The sequence below is a fragment of the Eublepharis macularius genome, chromosome 8, assembly GCF_028583425.1.
Source record: "Eublepharis macularius isolate TG4126 chromosome 8, MPM_Emac_v1.0, whole genome shotgun sequence".
NCBI lineage: Eukaryota > Metazoa > Chordata > Lepidosauria > Squamata > Eublepharidae > Eublepharis > Eublepharis macularius.
This window is the reverse complement of record NC_072797.1, coordinates 3,814,710-3,830,839: the sequence shown is the minus strand read 5'-3', so window position 1 is coordinate 3,830,839 and position 16,130 is coordinate 3,814,710. Positions and strand designations below refer to the sequence as shown.

Sequence of the window (16,130 nt, the reverse complement as noted above, 5' to 3'; positions counted from 1 at the left end):
TTCATTAATTGATTGTATGTGACGTCCTCTGAGTTCCGTACTGTCATTTTGGCAGTCGTGTATGTAAAATGAATATATAAAATTGAAGGCACTGATGAACTGTATAGTTGTATTCTGTACACTGTGTTGATCATCTGAGAGAGTGTAAACTGCTGACATTAAATGTACAGGAGAGCCAGTGGGGCCTCTCTGTTATCTGTTGAAGGTACATACTTTCACTTTTCTCGCAAGTGTCCTTGGAGGCAAGCTGCGGGCAGCGAGCGATGTATCTTTTCTCAGAGACGGAGATGATTTCATTCTGTGCTATGTCTAGCCTAAACAAATAAGTTCCCATGGAACTTTTTGGGGTTTTCGCGCCAGAATGTTAATGGACCCAGAGGGCAAAGTTTCCCTATAATTAACACTATCCCTTTTTGAATAGTCACTTCTGCCAATGCATTCATATAGATCACTTGTACAGATCTCTAATAAAAGTTATGCACCGGAGTGCTTGCTGTGAGGGACTTGAGGATCTAACTGCCAAGGACTGACAGCATTGTGCTTTCTTCTGATTCTTCCATGACTCTCTCTTTTCTGCTGGTGACTTGCGAGCAAGTGTTGGTGGCGGGAAATACAGCCCACCGTGCTTGGAGATGAAAAGACCTGCTGCAAATGAGGGCTCTTTTAAGCCTCTTGAGGTGATGCAGTTTGCCGGAACTGCAGTGCCTCGGTTCACTGTCACAATTCAGGCCTGACGGGGGCTATTCAGGACTAAAATGGAACTGGTTTTCTGTTTAATTTCCACCTCAAAGTCACTAGGTGTGTTCGCAGATCTGTTCAGTTTTGTCCTGCCCTCCTCCAAGAAGTTCAGGGCGGTGTGTGTTGTTCTTTGCTGCTTATATCCTTGTAACAACCTTGTTAGGCCAAGAGGATTTGGTGTGAGATCATTCGGCATACTTTCGTAGCTGAGTGGAGAGCTGAGCCCGGTTCTTGTCAGATACACTGACCACTCTCTCAGACTCTCTCGCTCCAAAGATGGGTTTTATTTGGTGCATTCTAAATTACACCATTCCTCCAAGGAGCTCAGAATGGCATACTTGGTTATCCCTTCCGGATTTTATCCTTACAACATCCCTGTGAGGGAGGTGAAGGTGAGAGAGTTAATTGTCCCCAGGTTGTTATGCTAATATAGATTAAGATCATATGCCAATAATCAATACTGAACAATACTAGGCCTAGCTTCTATACTCTAGATGAACTTTTAAACTTTGCATGAACTTTCAGTGTATTTTTTCTATGTATAAGGTAATTCAACAGGTGTGCTTTCATCCTTTGACAATTAATTAAAATAGTGGACTCTACTGAGATTGATGTTCCTCTATCAGAGATTCAACCAATGGTGATCGTCCAACTTAACTTTTCCTGACACTTGTTGGAGATTTGTAGTTTTGTTGTGAAGTTTAGATTATGACATAATTTTTTAACTAATTGGAAGGCTGTACTATGAAATTATGAATATTCAGTGAAGCGTCAAACCAATCAATATTTGTTTGTGCTATCATGTGAATAGACCCTAAATATTTGCATATGATTAGGTATATCACTGCAAACACAGAAAGAATAAGCAGGGTACTGATGGAAGAAATCTCTTGGGAGAATCTAGGTGAGAAACTATTTCTACCTATGTATTTCATGGAAACTTTGAGCAATGTTAAACTTAGGATTTATTGAGAAATGTTAGTGAACTTATTTCTTATTGCCTTTCTATGTTCTGTTGTCATAGGATTCATATTAATAGCCATTTATATTTTGATTGCTTGCTTCATTAAAAAACTAGGGTGTATTTTCAATAAAGTGAAATAAACTCTAGATTGGTGTCTGTGTGTTTGATAAGGAGTTGCAAAGCAATATTGAACCCTATATAAATAAATGTACTGATAAACAGCTGGTTCAAAGAACTTATCTGTTTGACAGGTCTAAAGACTAACTGCTTTCTGCTTCCCCGGAGAGAGATCCATCTTTCTCTTGGCAAGTTGAAACTTGGTTTTAGACACGGGAACTGACTCGTTACAAGGTTACCCCGCAAGCTTCATAGCAGAGTAGGGATTTGAACTCGGGTCCAGCCCCCTCCCCACAAGGAAGCCATGCAATGCCACTTGACAGCCACGGAGCGTCATACTCAGTGGAGGCTTCCTTTTTTTTTTTACAATAAATTCAGACAGTGTGCACAACTCCTTGGCAATTGCTAGTCCTTTTGCACATCATCCCCTCCTCCCATTGTGGTGAGCCCCCAAGCGGAGTGGTAAAGGGACTTATGGAAGCATGCATGGCGGGGGGTGGACTGTCTTTGCCATTTCCTTGGAACGCTTGCAAGGACGGGCAAGCTCTTTTCGTTGCCCCCAGATCTGTCAATGAGCCTCGTCTCTTCCACCATTCACTATAGTACAGACCTCGGCGTTTCCTTCCACCTTTTAAATCTTTCCATCCTTCATGCATTCTTCCGTCCGTGTGCTCTTCTGAAAATTGCATCAGCAGCCTGCTCTCCTGAGAGTGTGTACATACCGCTGATGAAGCCGTTCCAAAGTCTACTCGTGCCTCAAAGAACCAGCCCCCTGCTTTAGCTCTGGCATATTGCTGGGCTAGCCGTTCTCTCTTTGCAGCTAGGACAGTGCAGGCATGGTGGTAACCTGTGCTGACGAAGCAGTGGGAATAAAAACCTGCCTGGTTTTAGAACGTGCAGCCTGCCTATTGCCAAGGGAGGAGCTGTGCTCTCCTTCCTCACGTCTCTGCCGTTGTAAACAGCTTCACGGTATGCTGAGCTACGAGTCCCTCCTTCGGTTGCCGCTGCCAGCTCTCAGCTAGACATCTCCTGACATGCAGAGCTGGTGAATGAGCCAGGGCCTTTCCTGACAATGGCGTTGAGCCTCATTCCCTTTCAGAACAAGCTTACCCCTTGACCCATTTTGGCTGGAGCGCAGCTGGTAACTTCTAGTGGCAGGCAGGCCACTGAGCTTTAATCCAAGCATGAAACAGCCTTCTGCCTTCATCAGGGTTCAGCTTGTCAGTTGGCAGCTGCCTTTAAAAATACAACCTGAAAACACTGGGGGACTTTGCCCCTGAGCTGGGCTTTGGGCTCCCCGGTTAATTTAACAGCTGGTTTGTGGCTTAGAAGTAGAGATCTCTTGAAGATGGTCAGAAAGGAGTTTCTCTTCTTCTTGTGCAGGCGAAACTAAGAGCTGGGCTCTGCTTTGTGGGTGAGTTTTGGGAGCCTGCCCCCCAAATGTCAAGGCACCCTGGTCTGCTGTGGAGCAGGGGTCCGATGTTCTTGTGCCCAGCAGTTCCTTGTCTTTGAATTTTAAGCCAAGATTTAGGATGTTTACGGAGCTTCAGCTGGAGGAAGGGCATTGGGGGCCTGAACTGTACAAGTGTGTGTGTGTGCCGCTTAAGGGCAGGAACTACGGTGAGCTCCCCTTTCGGTAGGCATGGTCCTTGGTAACTTTGGGGGTAACTGGTGAGTTGCCAACAGGCTGCCCCAAACCCAGAAACTTCTACCCACCTTGAAAATCAACAGTGTTGTCTCTTCTTCTCTCAGTGAGAAAGGCAGGCTATGAATATGCTAAATAAAATACTAAACATCACTGCCTCATTCAGGTCATGCACAATGCTGACGTGACCCTGTTTTTCCTTTAGCGCTTCCTTTCAGGGCCGGTGGAAGAACAGCACGCCAGCGCCTTCTAGAGTTGTGTTTACTGAAACGGGCATCCAGTTCCACAGAAACTGGAGCCGTGAGGAGTGCCTCTTGGGCTGAAATAGCACTTTACCGAATTCCTGGCTAGTCTGAGGTTGCAATATTGACTTTTGGTAAACACACATGCTGTTTTGCAGCTTGGGCTCAAGGATTCCTGGCTGAGAGGTGCAGCGATCATACAGTCTGAACCTCCCGCAGGCAGCTGCACTCGGAGTCGAGGTCAGGGCATGCACAAGGTTATGAGGCTGTGGCAGAGAGAGAAGTGAAGTGTGCCAGGCAGGCAAGGCAGTCCTTGCTCAGGGCAGTTCTGTGGCTGTGCAGTGTCTGCTGGTGGCGCATGGGCCTACAAGACCACTTCCCCCCTCATTCGTTGATTCGCAGATCGGTCTGAAATGCCTCTGTGGAAAAATGTGAGGAGAGAGAAGGGTCTGCGGTTGGTCCAGTGTGTGTTCTGTGCTGTCAAGTCGCCTCCAACCTATGGCGATCCTGTGAATGAAAGACCTCCAAAACTTCCTGTCATTAACAGACTTGCTCAGATCCTGCAAACTGGAGGACGTGGCTTCTTTTATTGAGTCCAGCCACCTCGTTTTAGGTCTTCCTCTTTTCCTGCTGCCTTCCACTTCTTCTAGCGTTAATTGACTTTTCCAGAGAATCTTGTCTTCTCATGATGTGACCACAGTACGATAGCTTCAGTTTTGCCATTTTAGCTTCTAGGGAGAATTCAGGCTTGATTTGATCTAGAACCCACTTATTGGTCTTTTTAGCTGTCCATGGTATCCGCAAAACTCTCCTCCAGCACCACATTTCAAATGAATTTCTTCACTGTTCATCTTTCACATCCATACATAGTAACGGGGAATACCATAGTTTGGATTATCTTGATCTTGGTTCCCAGAGAGACATCTTTAAGGATCTTTTCTAGCTCCCTCACAGCTGCCCTTTCAAGTCTCAATCTTCTTCTGATTTCTTCATTGAAGTCTCCCTTTTGGTTGATGATTGAGCCAAGGAATAACAAAATCTTGAACAATTTCAGTTTCTTCATTGTCAACTTTAAAATAGTGTCTCTGTAGTCATTACTTTTGTCTTCTTGATGCTCAGCTGTAACCCTGCTGTGGCGCTTTCTCCTTTATCCTTCTTCAGTTGTCATTTCAAGTCTTCCTAAGGTGGGATTTTCACATATGCAAACCGCCATTTTGACAGTGCAGCCTAGTGAGTGAGATATTGATACTGCCCTTTTATCCCCCCCCCCGACAGCCCTGGGAGATGGGTTGGGCTGAGAGAGAATGACAAGCCCCAGGCCAGCCTGACTGGGGATTCAAACCTGGGACTCCCAGATCCTAGTCTGGCACTCTTCACTACACTGGATCTCAACATGCATTAGTGAACCTGCCTTTCCCGGATGGAGAGACCCCCAAATCAGTGGCAGAGCTCATGTTTCCCTGCAGACGTGCTTCATTTCCTGGCCTGTTCAGTCAAAGGCATCTCAAGTTGCAAGTACCTTGGGATGACAGGTGCTGGTTTCGTGGTCTTCTTGTTAGGGTGTATCTTTGTTCGTGGGTTCTGCTAGTGGCTTTCTAATGATGGCTGCGAGGCAGGTGAATTTCTCAGACGCCTTTGCCCCAGTTTCTGTGGCAGCCTCTGGTGCAGTGTTGGAAGATTAACACCTTTCTACCCGTGCAAGTTCCTTTTGAGCAACTGTAACGGGACAGTTCCCACGTCTAAAACCAAGTTTCAACTTGCCAGGAGAAAGATGGATCTCTCTCCGGGGAAGCCGAAAGCAGTTAGTCTTTAGACCTGTCAAACAGATAAGTTCTTTGAACCAGCTGTTTATCAGTACATTTATTTATATAGGGTTCAATATTGCTTTGCAACTCCCCATCAAACACACAGACACCAACCTAGAGTTTATTTCACTTTATTGAAAATATACCCTAGTTTTTTAATGAAGCAAGCAATCAAAATATAAATGGCTATTAATATGAATCCTATAACAACAGAACATAGAAAGGCAATAAGAAATAAGTTCACTAACATTTCTCAATAAATCCTAAGTTTAGCATTGCTCAAAGTTTCTATGAAATACATAGGTAGAAATGGTTTCTCACCTAGATTCTCCCAAGAGATCTCTTCCATCAGTACCCTGCTTATTCTTTCTGTGTTTGCAATGATATACCTAATCATATGCAAATATTTAGGGTCTATTCACATGATAGCACAAACAAATATTGATTGGTTTGATACTTCACTGAATATTCATAATTTCATAGTACAGCCTTCCAATTAGTTAAAAAATTATGTCATAATCTGTACTGCAGGAAAATACTATAAATCTCTGACAAGTGTCAAGAAAAGTTAAGTTGGGCGATCACCATTGGTTGAATCTCTGATAGAAGAACATCAATCTCGGTAGAGTCCACTATTTTAATTAATTGTCAAAGGATGAAAGCACACCTGTTGAATTACCTTATACATAGAAAAAATACACTGAAAGTTCATGTAAAGTTTAAAAGTTCATCTAGAGAGTATAGAAGCTAGGCCTAGTATTGTTCAGTATTGATTATTGGCATATGATCTTAATCTATATTGGCATAACACAACAGCTTTTGCGAGTGGCATGTGCTGTGTGTTGGTCCGTGGTGAACCGGCTGGAGCGTGATCTTCCTTTTAAAATTACCCCTAATTGGTAGAAAGAGAAGTTGAAAGGAGGCCCTCCTTCTAACATGTCTTTGGTGAGCTCTTCCCCCCCCCCCCCCATGGAGTTTAGTCCTTTTGGTGTAGACTTTGTGTGGCTGACACTTTCTTCAGGCTATTAGACACTGTGAAGGGCAGAGACTTAGAAATGTCCGAGTTCTCTGGGCTTGGTTCCCATTTGGAATTCTAGCTATTTCCTCCTCCTTAGCACTTTTGGGTATTCTCTGTGAGGAGGATCGCCCCAGCCAGGAAGCCTGCAGTGACCAAGTGAGTGAGAAAGGGTTAAACAAGTACGGGAGTTCTGCTAGAGGCCAGCTCAGCTACAACCCACAAGATTCCACTCTGGGCCAGGGGGCGTGCTAGAGCATTATAAAGCCTTGCATGTGGTAGAGGAAGTGGGTCTATCCCAGAACAGCAGGTGTTACTCCATTGCAGTTGATGGGCAGGAGAGACGAAGAGCAGTTCTCAGTCCTATTCCTGGAATTCACTGCCCCTGAATGTAGCATTGGCTACTAGTTTAGGTAGCTTTACTAGAGATTAGACAGATTTATGGAGAGATCCATCCATGGCTGTCTGCCCCCAGTGACTATATCGAGTCTTCGTGTGCAGAGGCAGAAAAAACCTGGAGAAGTACAGAGAGGGGAAATCGTTATTGGAGGACTTCTTCCGTTATTCCAATGGAAAAAGGTTTGAACACTGATGAGAATGACTGATTTTTTTCTTGTTTAGGACGAGACGAGGTCATGCTGTTTAAGATAAGGTTTTGCTTGTAATATATAGCATTAAAAAATCTATGCAAGACAACCGACAACGTGATAGCTTATTGCTTATTGTATGTTGATTTTAGAATTATTGTTTTCTTGTTTTTATTGATTTTAACTGTTGTTCACTGGCCAGAGCCCCTGAGGATGGGCGGTTTATAAATCAAAATAATTAATGATGTAATTATTCCTGTGTGTAGTGTAGGCATATCCTTGAAAATGTTTTATTTAAATGTGAATACTGTGTGCAGCAATTAACGTTCTGTAATGTTTGATAAATTACAGTATTTTCAGTGTTACAAAATTTAACGTGGTATCCAAATATATAGGTAATCATGCTTGTGAGATTATGAGACCTGCTTCTAGCCAGGTTTCATCACAGACATTTTCGGCAATGTTCCAACCTTTCCTGTTTTCTAATTTTAACTTTTTCTACCTCCCAGATAGCAATTATTTTAAACATTTCCGTGCCACCTTTCCACTCAGATAGGGTCCCCAAGATGGTAAATGTTCAAACATTAAAAGGTTTTAAATGGCATTTAAAATATTTTAATAATTCAATAAAAGCATACAAACGTAACACAAATGGGCAGGGGGAGGCCAGTAAGAGTTGTGCAACAATTTCGAGAGCTCCTTCTGTAGCTCTTCAGGATCCACTTTGGTTTTCATCATCCTGAATAGTTTAGTATCATCCGAATGCTTGGCCACTGCCCTGCTCCCCCTACAATTCCAAAATGTTTTAAGAACTATTGACCAGTTCCTTTACCGATCCTTAGGGGACCCCACTGCTTACTTTCCTTCACCCCCCCCCCGCCCATTTATTCCTACTCTCTGCCTCCTACCATTGAACCAGTTTTTAAACCATCAGGAATCTTTGCTGAGATATGTTGTCAGTAGCCTTTTTAGAAATGCAGTGTTGATGGGCTCACACGCTTGTTAATAATCTCAGAGAACTCCAGAAGGTTGGTGAGGCAGGGCTTCCATTCGCAGAAGCCATGCTGATTTTTTCCCCAGCAGGCTTTGTTCTTCCATGTGCTGAATAATTCTGTCCCTAATCCTGTGATCTCCTTTTGTCTGTTTCAGGCTCATATTAAGTTCCCTATGGACTACCCCTATTCACCACCTACCTTCAGGTTCCTGACCAAAATGTGGCATCCCAACATTTACGAGGTAAGAGCGTGAGTCTCCTTGGCATGATGCTAAATCACAAGCCGTGGCATACCTTTTATTAAGACCAACCGGAATGATGCAAAACAAGGTGCGAGCTTGGGTGGTTTGGTTTATGGGTGGTTTGGTTTTTTAAAAAAAATTAAACCAGACAGGTGGGATAGGAAAGGAGGTTTCAGACCATGACTTTGAAACCTTTTGTCTGCATCTTACACGACTTTTGGATTTTTCTTTGGACACTCTCCACACAAAACATACCTTCCATCATCATGAAGGCTGAGGTGGGATTTCTGGCTTTAGGATGGAGCACAAAGTCTCAACCCCTTGAGAGCAGTTCCAGAAAGATAGTAAAAGAGCCCAGTAGCACCTTTAAGACTAACCAACTTTATTGTAGCATAAGCTTTCGAGAGCTGTGGTTCTCGAAAGCTTATGCTACAATGAAGTTGGTTAGTCTTAAAGGTGCTACTGGGCTCTTTGCTATTTTGCTACTACAGAGTAAACATGGCTAACTCCTCTGGATCCAGAAAGAGACTGAAGTCAGTGACTGTCATCTTCAGCCAAGGCTTTCTGCACTCTGAGTTTGCTGGACTTTAACCCGAGCGGTAGCCTCCTCCCGTAAGTAGCTGGCTCCCCCTGTACTGTTGCAGCCATGGAGCCCTGCTGGGTTCGTTCCAGCAGGGGAAACCAAGCAGAGAACCATGGATATTGCAGCCACAGCAGCTGCCCATGGTGTGGGGCAGGGGGCTCCATTTCCTCATTGGCTGCTCAGCCAGGACAGCGGCAGTTTCTCCTGGCCAAGTGGCAGAGTCTGAGGAGCTGGAGCAGGCGGCTGCGGAAGTGGCGTTAATGAGCAGGCCTCTCCTCCCCAGAAGCTGGGCCAGGCGTTTGGATGGCTCAGTCAGCCATCGCTGTGGGGTTGAATACTAGAGCAGACTTAATGCCCCAGCATTTGTTTATGCTTCCAGTCAGGGATTCAGAGTGTCTCATGACACCGGAAGTGGGGTTTTGTGATGTTCTGTTTTGGTTATATTTTATGCTGCAAGCTGCCTTGGGCAGGGTCCCTGGAGAGACAGGATAGACACTGCCATAAGAACCAGTGTGGTGCAGTGGGAAGAATGTCAGACCAGTGCCCGCAGACCCAGGTTCGAATCCCCGCTCTGCCCTAGAAGCTGGCTGAGTGACTGCAGGCCAGTTACACACTCTCAGCCTCACCTCACCGGGTTGTTGTTGTGAGGATAAAGTAGAGGAGAGGAGAATGCTAAAGCTCCTTTGGGCCCCCGTTGGGGAGAAAGACAGGAGTTAAATGAAGTAAATGAAATGAAATGAAATAGACACTTTCCAGAGAAATAAAGCCACTGGGAGTGTGTGATAACCCAAGCTCACCCAGAGAGCTTCCGCGGTAGGGTGGGGATTTGAACCTGGGTCTCTGACTCACCAACCACTGCACCACTCATTGGAGCGGTTTGTGTGTTCCTGTTGCCTTTTCTTCCCACAACTCTAGCCTGACGTGCTCTCCAGTGTGTCCCCGCCCAGCATCTTCAAGTCCTTTCCTCCGTGTTGGTAGCATCCACGCCTTTATGCTTACTGGAACCAAGGGGCCCTGCGTGGCATTTTTGCCTTGCTCAATGCAAATACCTGGGTAAAGGTGCAGACACACACACCCCCAGCAAGAAAGCAAAAGCACGCTGGGGTTCCCTGGCCCTGGCCAGAAAGGATCACCGGTGCCCGCCCCTGGCCCTAGTGGACAGAGGGAAGCCAGCCGCAGGCACCTGGGAGGGAGCACTGGCCATGCTGCTCTGTAGCTGCCCAAAGACTGCCTGGCCCTGTGTCGTCGTCTGCCGCTGGCTCCAATGGAAAAACTGTGTTTTTGGGGAGGGGGGGGCAACAGAAGAGATGCAGCCCACTCTTGTCGCCTTCCTTGAGAGTAGAGAGGCCTTTGTTCTTGCTGTCCAAAAAGTGCTTATTTGAGAAGCTGGATGTGGGTCCAGTAGAGACCAACAAGATTTCGAGTGTAGTATGAGATTTTTAGTGTGGTCTTGTGGGACTCTAAGGTGCCACTGGACTCTCGCGTCCTGCTGTCCCACTGCAGACCAACACGGCTACCTACCGGAAACTATCTGATTTCCAGCCCTGCTTTTCTTCCTCTCCTGGATATTGCTCGCCCCCTCTGCTGTCATACTTGCCTCGATAACCTGGGGTGTAGATTCCCTCTGGAATCCTACAGACTCATCCGGGAACAAAGGGGGATTCTGCGAGTGGCTGGTCCCCCTTTTTTCCATAAAAGCTCTGGCTCCCCCTGCTGGGCTTGTGTGGCATCTCAGTGCTCCTACAACCCCCCCCCCCCGCCAATGTATTGACAAGGGCTGTGGAAGTTACATAGGCTGAGCCAGGTGAGTTTGGCTCGAGGTGCAAACCGAAAGACTGGGAATGGGTAGTGGTGTGTGAGGAGTGTTTGAAGTATGTGTTTCTCCCCCACCCACCTTTATTAGTCACAGATATTTAGGATAGGAAAGAGCCTGATAAGAGGTGGGAGGTGAGAATGAGGCTGGGGTGTGGCCCCCTTCTGTTATCTCGGGTTGCTTGAATCTCCAGGTGGTGTACTAAGTGCCCAGAGCGAGTGTTTCTACACAACCTGATCCCCCACCTGTCTTGGTTTTCCTTTCTTCGAATAGAATGGAGATGTATGTATTTCAATCCTTCACCCACCCGTAGATGACCCTCAGAGCGGAGAGCTGCCATCTGAAAGGTGGAACCCAACTCAGAATGTCAGGTAAGGTGCTACCAAGGTGGAGCCTCTGCCCAGGTGCGCCAGGGTCCCTTGGGGGTCTCCCTGACCTCTCTGCCTGTGCCCCCATTTTCACAGTTCTCGTATCTGCAAGTGAGAGGACAACACAGGTGGACTTGCCAGTTAAATTTAGTTCTTTGTTTGCTTCTCTTCTGGCTTCTCTTTCTCTCTAGTGGGGACCAAAGTGGCCGACATGGTTCTCCTCTCCTCTAGCTTTGGTTGATGTTTTAAGTCCCTGAATCCAGCTTGGCTCTCAAGCCTGGTGTGGCCTGTAGCTCAGCGCTGAAGTTGCGCAGGAGTCTGGCCCTGCCAGCCCTCTCGCAGGCCAGAGGATGACCTAGAGTTCCTCTAGTCCGGGGGCACAAAGGCCCTCAACGTGGCTGTGTTCATCTGAAGGCTGCATTAACTCCTCCTTTAAAAATGGCCCTTAGAGGCTGCAAGAATGTTGTTGGCCGTATGCAGCTGCTCCGCTGGGGCTGGTCTCCCTGGTTGTAAGCAGTGCCTAATGCCGGAACTGAACTTTAAACCATTGAATAACATATACTTGTGCAAAGCTGACTGTGTGCGTGCGCATGTATGGACGTGCATGCATTTTCTATCTCTTGGAAAATGTAGTCATTTAGTCTCCTTGTGCATAGTCGTTATGTGTCTTGGGGCAGGGGGGATGCCAGCCGCTGAGCTTCCCAGCATGGCAGGTGAGTCCGGGCATCTTACGTGGCACCTGGAGAGCAGCCGTGGGTGGATAGGTTCCCCCCCTCTGTTGTGGCCGTGGCCGTTCAGTATCCCATCCTTGCTTCCCAAAGCTTAGCAGCTGATCGGTGTGAACTGGCCCCTTCCTCTTTACTTCCAGGTTTGTCTCCTTGGCTCCACTACCACCCACTGGTACTGGATCGAGGACTGAGCATATGGAGATGAGTGCTTAGGGTCACATCATGTGCCTGCCAGCAGGGGTTGGGGGCAAGCATTACGCACAGGGCTGCCAGTGTAGCTCTAGTCTCCTTCCAGGGTCTCTCCCAAATCCCTGTCTTTTCACTCGGCACTTCCCACCCCTTGCATGTGGGGATCTTTCCCACTCTCTAAGGATCAGTTCCTCCAAGATGCTTTTCCTGAGCCACCATCTAACACCCCCCTCCCATTAATTTCTCAGTCCTTCTCTTATCCGTGGAGTATAAATTGAGTCTTCGGGGCAGCTGATTACTCTAGCACTTACCAATCATGTCCAATGTGAGTAGCATTTGAGCTAAATTTATCTGAGGTCACAGATTCGTGGCATCGAATCTGCTTGACATGGTGAAAATCTCCAGGTCAGTTTGTGCATCAGAACAGTGTGTCCCCAGAGCAGGGAAAGCTGGGAAAGAGTTTTACCCGAGATCTTGGGGATGTTGCACCAATATAGATAAAAGCACATGGCAATCATCAATACTAAGCAATACTAGGCCATGTATTCTAGATGAACTTTCAAACTGCATGAACCGTCTGTGTGGTTTTCCTAAGTGTTAGGTAATTCTAACAGGTGTGTTTTAATCTTTTGACAGTTAATTAAAATAGTGGACTCTATAGAGATTAATGTTCCTCTATCAGAGATTCAACCAACAGTGATCAAACTTTTTCTGACACTTCTCAGAGATTTATAGATTTGTTTTGCAAGTTTGAGTATAACGTCATTTTTTACTAATTGGAAGGTTATACAATAAACTATGAATATTCAATGAAGCATCAGACCAATTATCGTTTGTTTGTGCTATCACGTGAAAAGCTCTCAGATATTTGCATATGATGACTTATAAAAATGCATATTCAGATAGAATGTCTGATGGAAGAAATCTCTTGAGAGAATTTAGGTGAGAATTTATCTTTGCCTATGCATTTCATAGAAACTTTGATTATGTTAAACTTAGAATTTATTAGGAAATGTTAGCAAACTTATTTCTTACTGCCTTTTTGTGTTCTGTTTTTATAGGATTTATATTAATAACCATTTATATTTTAATTACTTCATTAAAAAACTAGGGTGTATTTTCAATAAAGCGAAATAAACTCTAGACAGGTGTCTGTGTGTTTGATAAAGAGTTGCATAGCAATATTGAACCCTGTATAAATAAATGTACTGATAAACAGGTGGTTCAAAGAACTGATCTGCTTGACAGGTCTGAGAACTAATTGCTGAAAGCTTTCCAAGAGAAAAGATACATCTTTCTTTTGGTTAAGTGGAAGCTTAGTTTCAAACCCGGGCAAAAACTCGTTACAGGGAGGCAACACAATACACGCCTTCCACATCTCTCAACTGGGGGATCGTCTTCTCTCCCCACCAGTGCATGTTCGGCATACAGATGCACTGAATACTGTATGCATGCGCATTCCTTTTGGGTGAGAGTAAAACTGAAAAGTAGGAATGACAAAGCAGAGTTGGGGAAAGTGAGTAGGTACGTGGTTGGAAAGCCTGCTGTGAAGCTGTTGCCCTGGGGTGGGGGGTTTGGTGGGCTTGTTGTGAGAAGCGCTTGTTGCTGACTCCTGCTCCGTGCGGCCTTACGGCAGCATAGGGAAGGGGTCTGCGTTGTAGCCAAGCCACCCGAGAGCTTTGGAGCCATGCCACGTTAAGACTTCCTTCTGCGGTATGTCTGGACGAAGAATCTCATCCTGAGTGCGTGTTGCTTCTTTACCAGATTTGGTGCCAAAACATGCTCATAAAATGAGACGGGCACTCCAGCCTGCCCGGTGTTATCACAGCAGAATGAACACTACATTGGCCAGTTTGGTGTCATGGTTAAGAGCAGCGGGACTCTAATCTGGAGAGCCGGGTTTGATTCCCTACTCCTCCACTTGAAGCCAGCTGGGTGCCCTTGGGACAGTCACAGCTTCTAGGAGCTCTCTCAGCCCCACCCACCTCACAGGGTAATTGTTGTTTGTGGGGATAATAACAACATATATGGCTTGCCCTCCACACCAGCCTGTTTTCTGCCACGTCACTGGCTGCTGCAGGTGCCGTGGTCCTGATTCTCCTCTTCTCCTGTTCCTTCCCCAGGACTATTCTACTGAGTGTAATCTCCTTGCTTAATGAACCCAACACCTTTTCTCCGGCGAATGTGGACGCTTCAGTCATGTTCAGGAAATGGAGGGACAGCAAAGGCAAAGACAAAGAATACGCTGAGATCATTCGGTAAGCCTGAGGGAGGCTGCCCTTTCCTCCACATGGGGTTGTGGGTTGGAGCACGCCAAGCTTTACCCAAGCTAAGAACACGTATGTGACCTCTGATTCCCGGTGGAATTCCAGGTCAAGTTCAAGGTGTTAGTGTTAACCTTTAAGGCCCTTAACGGACTGGGACCTGCATATCTTGGGGACCGTCTTTCCCTGTACGTTCCCCGGAGGGCATTACGCTCTGCAGATCAACATCTGCTGGTGGTCCCTGGCCCCAAGGATGTTCGCTTGGCCTCGACCAGGGCCAGAGCTTTTTTGGCTCTCGCTCCAGCCTGGTGGAACGCTCTCCCTGTGGGACTTATTACAGTTCCACCAGGCCTGTAAAACGGAGATGTTCCGCTGGGCCTATGAGAGTGGTGGAGGAGCTGGCGAACTCTCTTGCTGGTCCCTTGCCTGTTTTGCCTTCTTCTGCTCCACTTTTTAATGAGCTCTGTGGATTTTACTTTTTATGGTTTTTAACTGTTATTTATTATATTTTAAATTGTGGTTTTATGATGTTGTGAGTGACCCGCCCGGAGCTCGCTTGTGCGGAGAGTGGGATATAAATTCCAATAAAATAAATAAATAAGTTCAAGGGAGGAGAAAGGTTTCGGGAGGCTACAGCAGGAAGTGATCCCCTTCGCCGCATTGTCGTCTGTGATTGGCAGTAGGATCTCAGGTGCAGTGAGCCTTTCTGGCAGCTGCTCCCAGAGAGCTTTGTGATGGGGCCGCCTCCCGCCCGATGCTCCTCCACTGCAGATTGGCTCTTCTTAACAGGGTCTCCTGCAGGTGCCACCCTGCATATCTGTGAAATCGACCGCAGCCCATACGTGTGCAACCTCTGTGGTGGCCCCCACCCTGTGGAACGGCCTGCCTGAGGAGGTCAGGAGAGCCCCCACCCTCCTGGCTTTCTGCAAACAGTGCAAAACCGAATTATTCAAAAAGGCTTTTTACTCAAATGGGAGGGCTGTATTGTAGGGATGGGGGTCTCAGATGATCCACTAATGTTAGGATCCATAGACCTCACCACTATGTGGTATTGGATTCCTACTGATGCTGTGTCTTTGTGAACTTGTATCTATTTACCCCAGGGCATTGTTTATGGAAGTGTTCTGAATCTTGATACTGGCTGCACTAATCTCACACTGTGTAAGGCGGACTATAAATGGCATACATACATGCATAGGCTTCTCTCTAAGATGGCATCTCTGACTTGCACTCTCCTTGGGCTCTTTGCCATGGCTCCTGCGCATTACGGGGTGTGCACATTACCCCCCAAATGAGCTGCGAAGTCACACCTCTGCGTGCCTCCGCCTGTGCAGCTGCTGTTTCTCCCAAGGGGGCGGCTTTTGTGGTTTGGCCAGGCGTGGTCTGGATGTGCCAGTCTTTGGCCTCTCCCCTCCACGCACACTTGTGTGCCAAGAGTCTGTCCTGGGCAATGCCCCGTTCCTATTTCTCCTTCGGCAGGAATGAAGTGGGTGGGTGACCCAGGCAGGCCCTGTTCCTGTGCCGCCCCTGCACATTCAGTAGCGGGTGGCCCTCATCCCTCCCTGGCATGTGGGAAGGCTTGGCCAACGGCCCAGCTGTTAAAGATGGTCCCAGTAAGCAATCAGCTCCCCTGGCCTGGGGCTGCCCACCCGCCCTCGGGATCCTGCCATTATACCCTAAACTTGCCAGCTGCTGGGCCTCTGCTGTGCTCATGAGAAATTCACTCTCTCACCTTTTTAAAAAAAGCTTGCTGTATGTTTTGTTCTTTGGCTGAGGCCCCCCCTCCCCCCGGTAGCACACCTTCTTCCCTTTAAAAATGTCCCTCGCTTGAACACA

At 46.7% G+C, this 16,130-nt stretch overlaps 1 protein-coding gene across 1 annotated transcript in view; it reads left to right on the top strand.

Moving 5' to 3' along the window:
* The window catches only part of UBE2R2 (ubiquitin conjugating enzyme E2 R2), a 69,872-nt gene that overhangs the window by 50,696 nt on the left and 3,046 nt on the right, over window positions 1-16,130 (top strand). Inside the window, exons 2-4 of the mRNA XM_054986510.1 lie at window positions 8,263-8,349; window positions 11,019-11,116; window positions 14,154-14,288. Of these exons, the coding sequence (XP_054842485.1) occupies window positions 8,263-8,349; window positions 11,019-11,116; window positions 14,154-14,288 (320 nt within the window). The remainder of the gene's footprint in view (window positions 1-8,262; window positions 8,350-11,018; window positions 11,117-14,153; window positions 14,289-16,130) is intronic.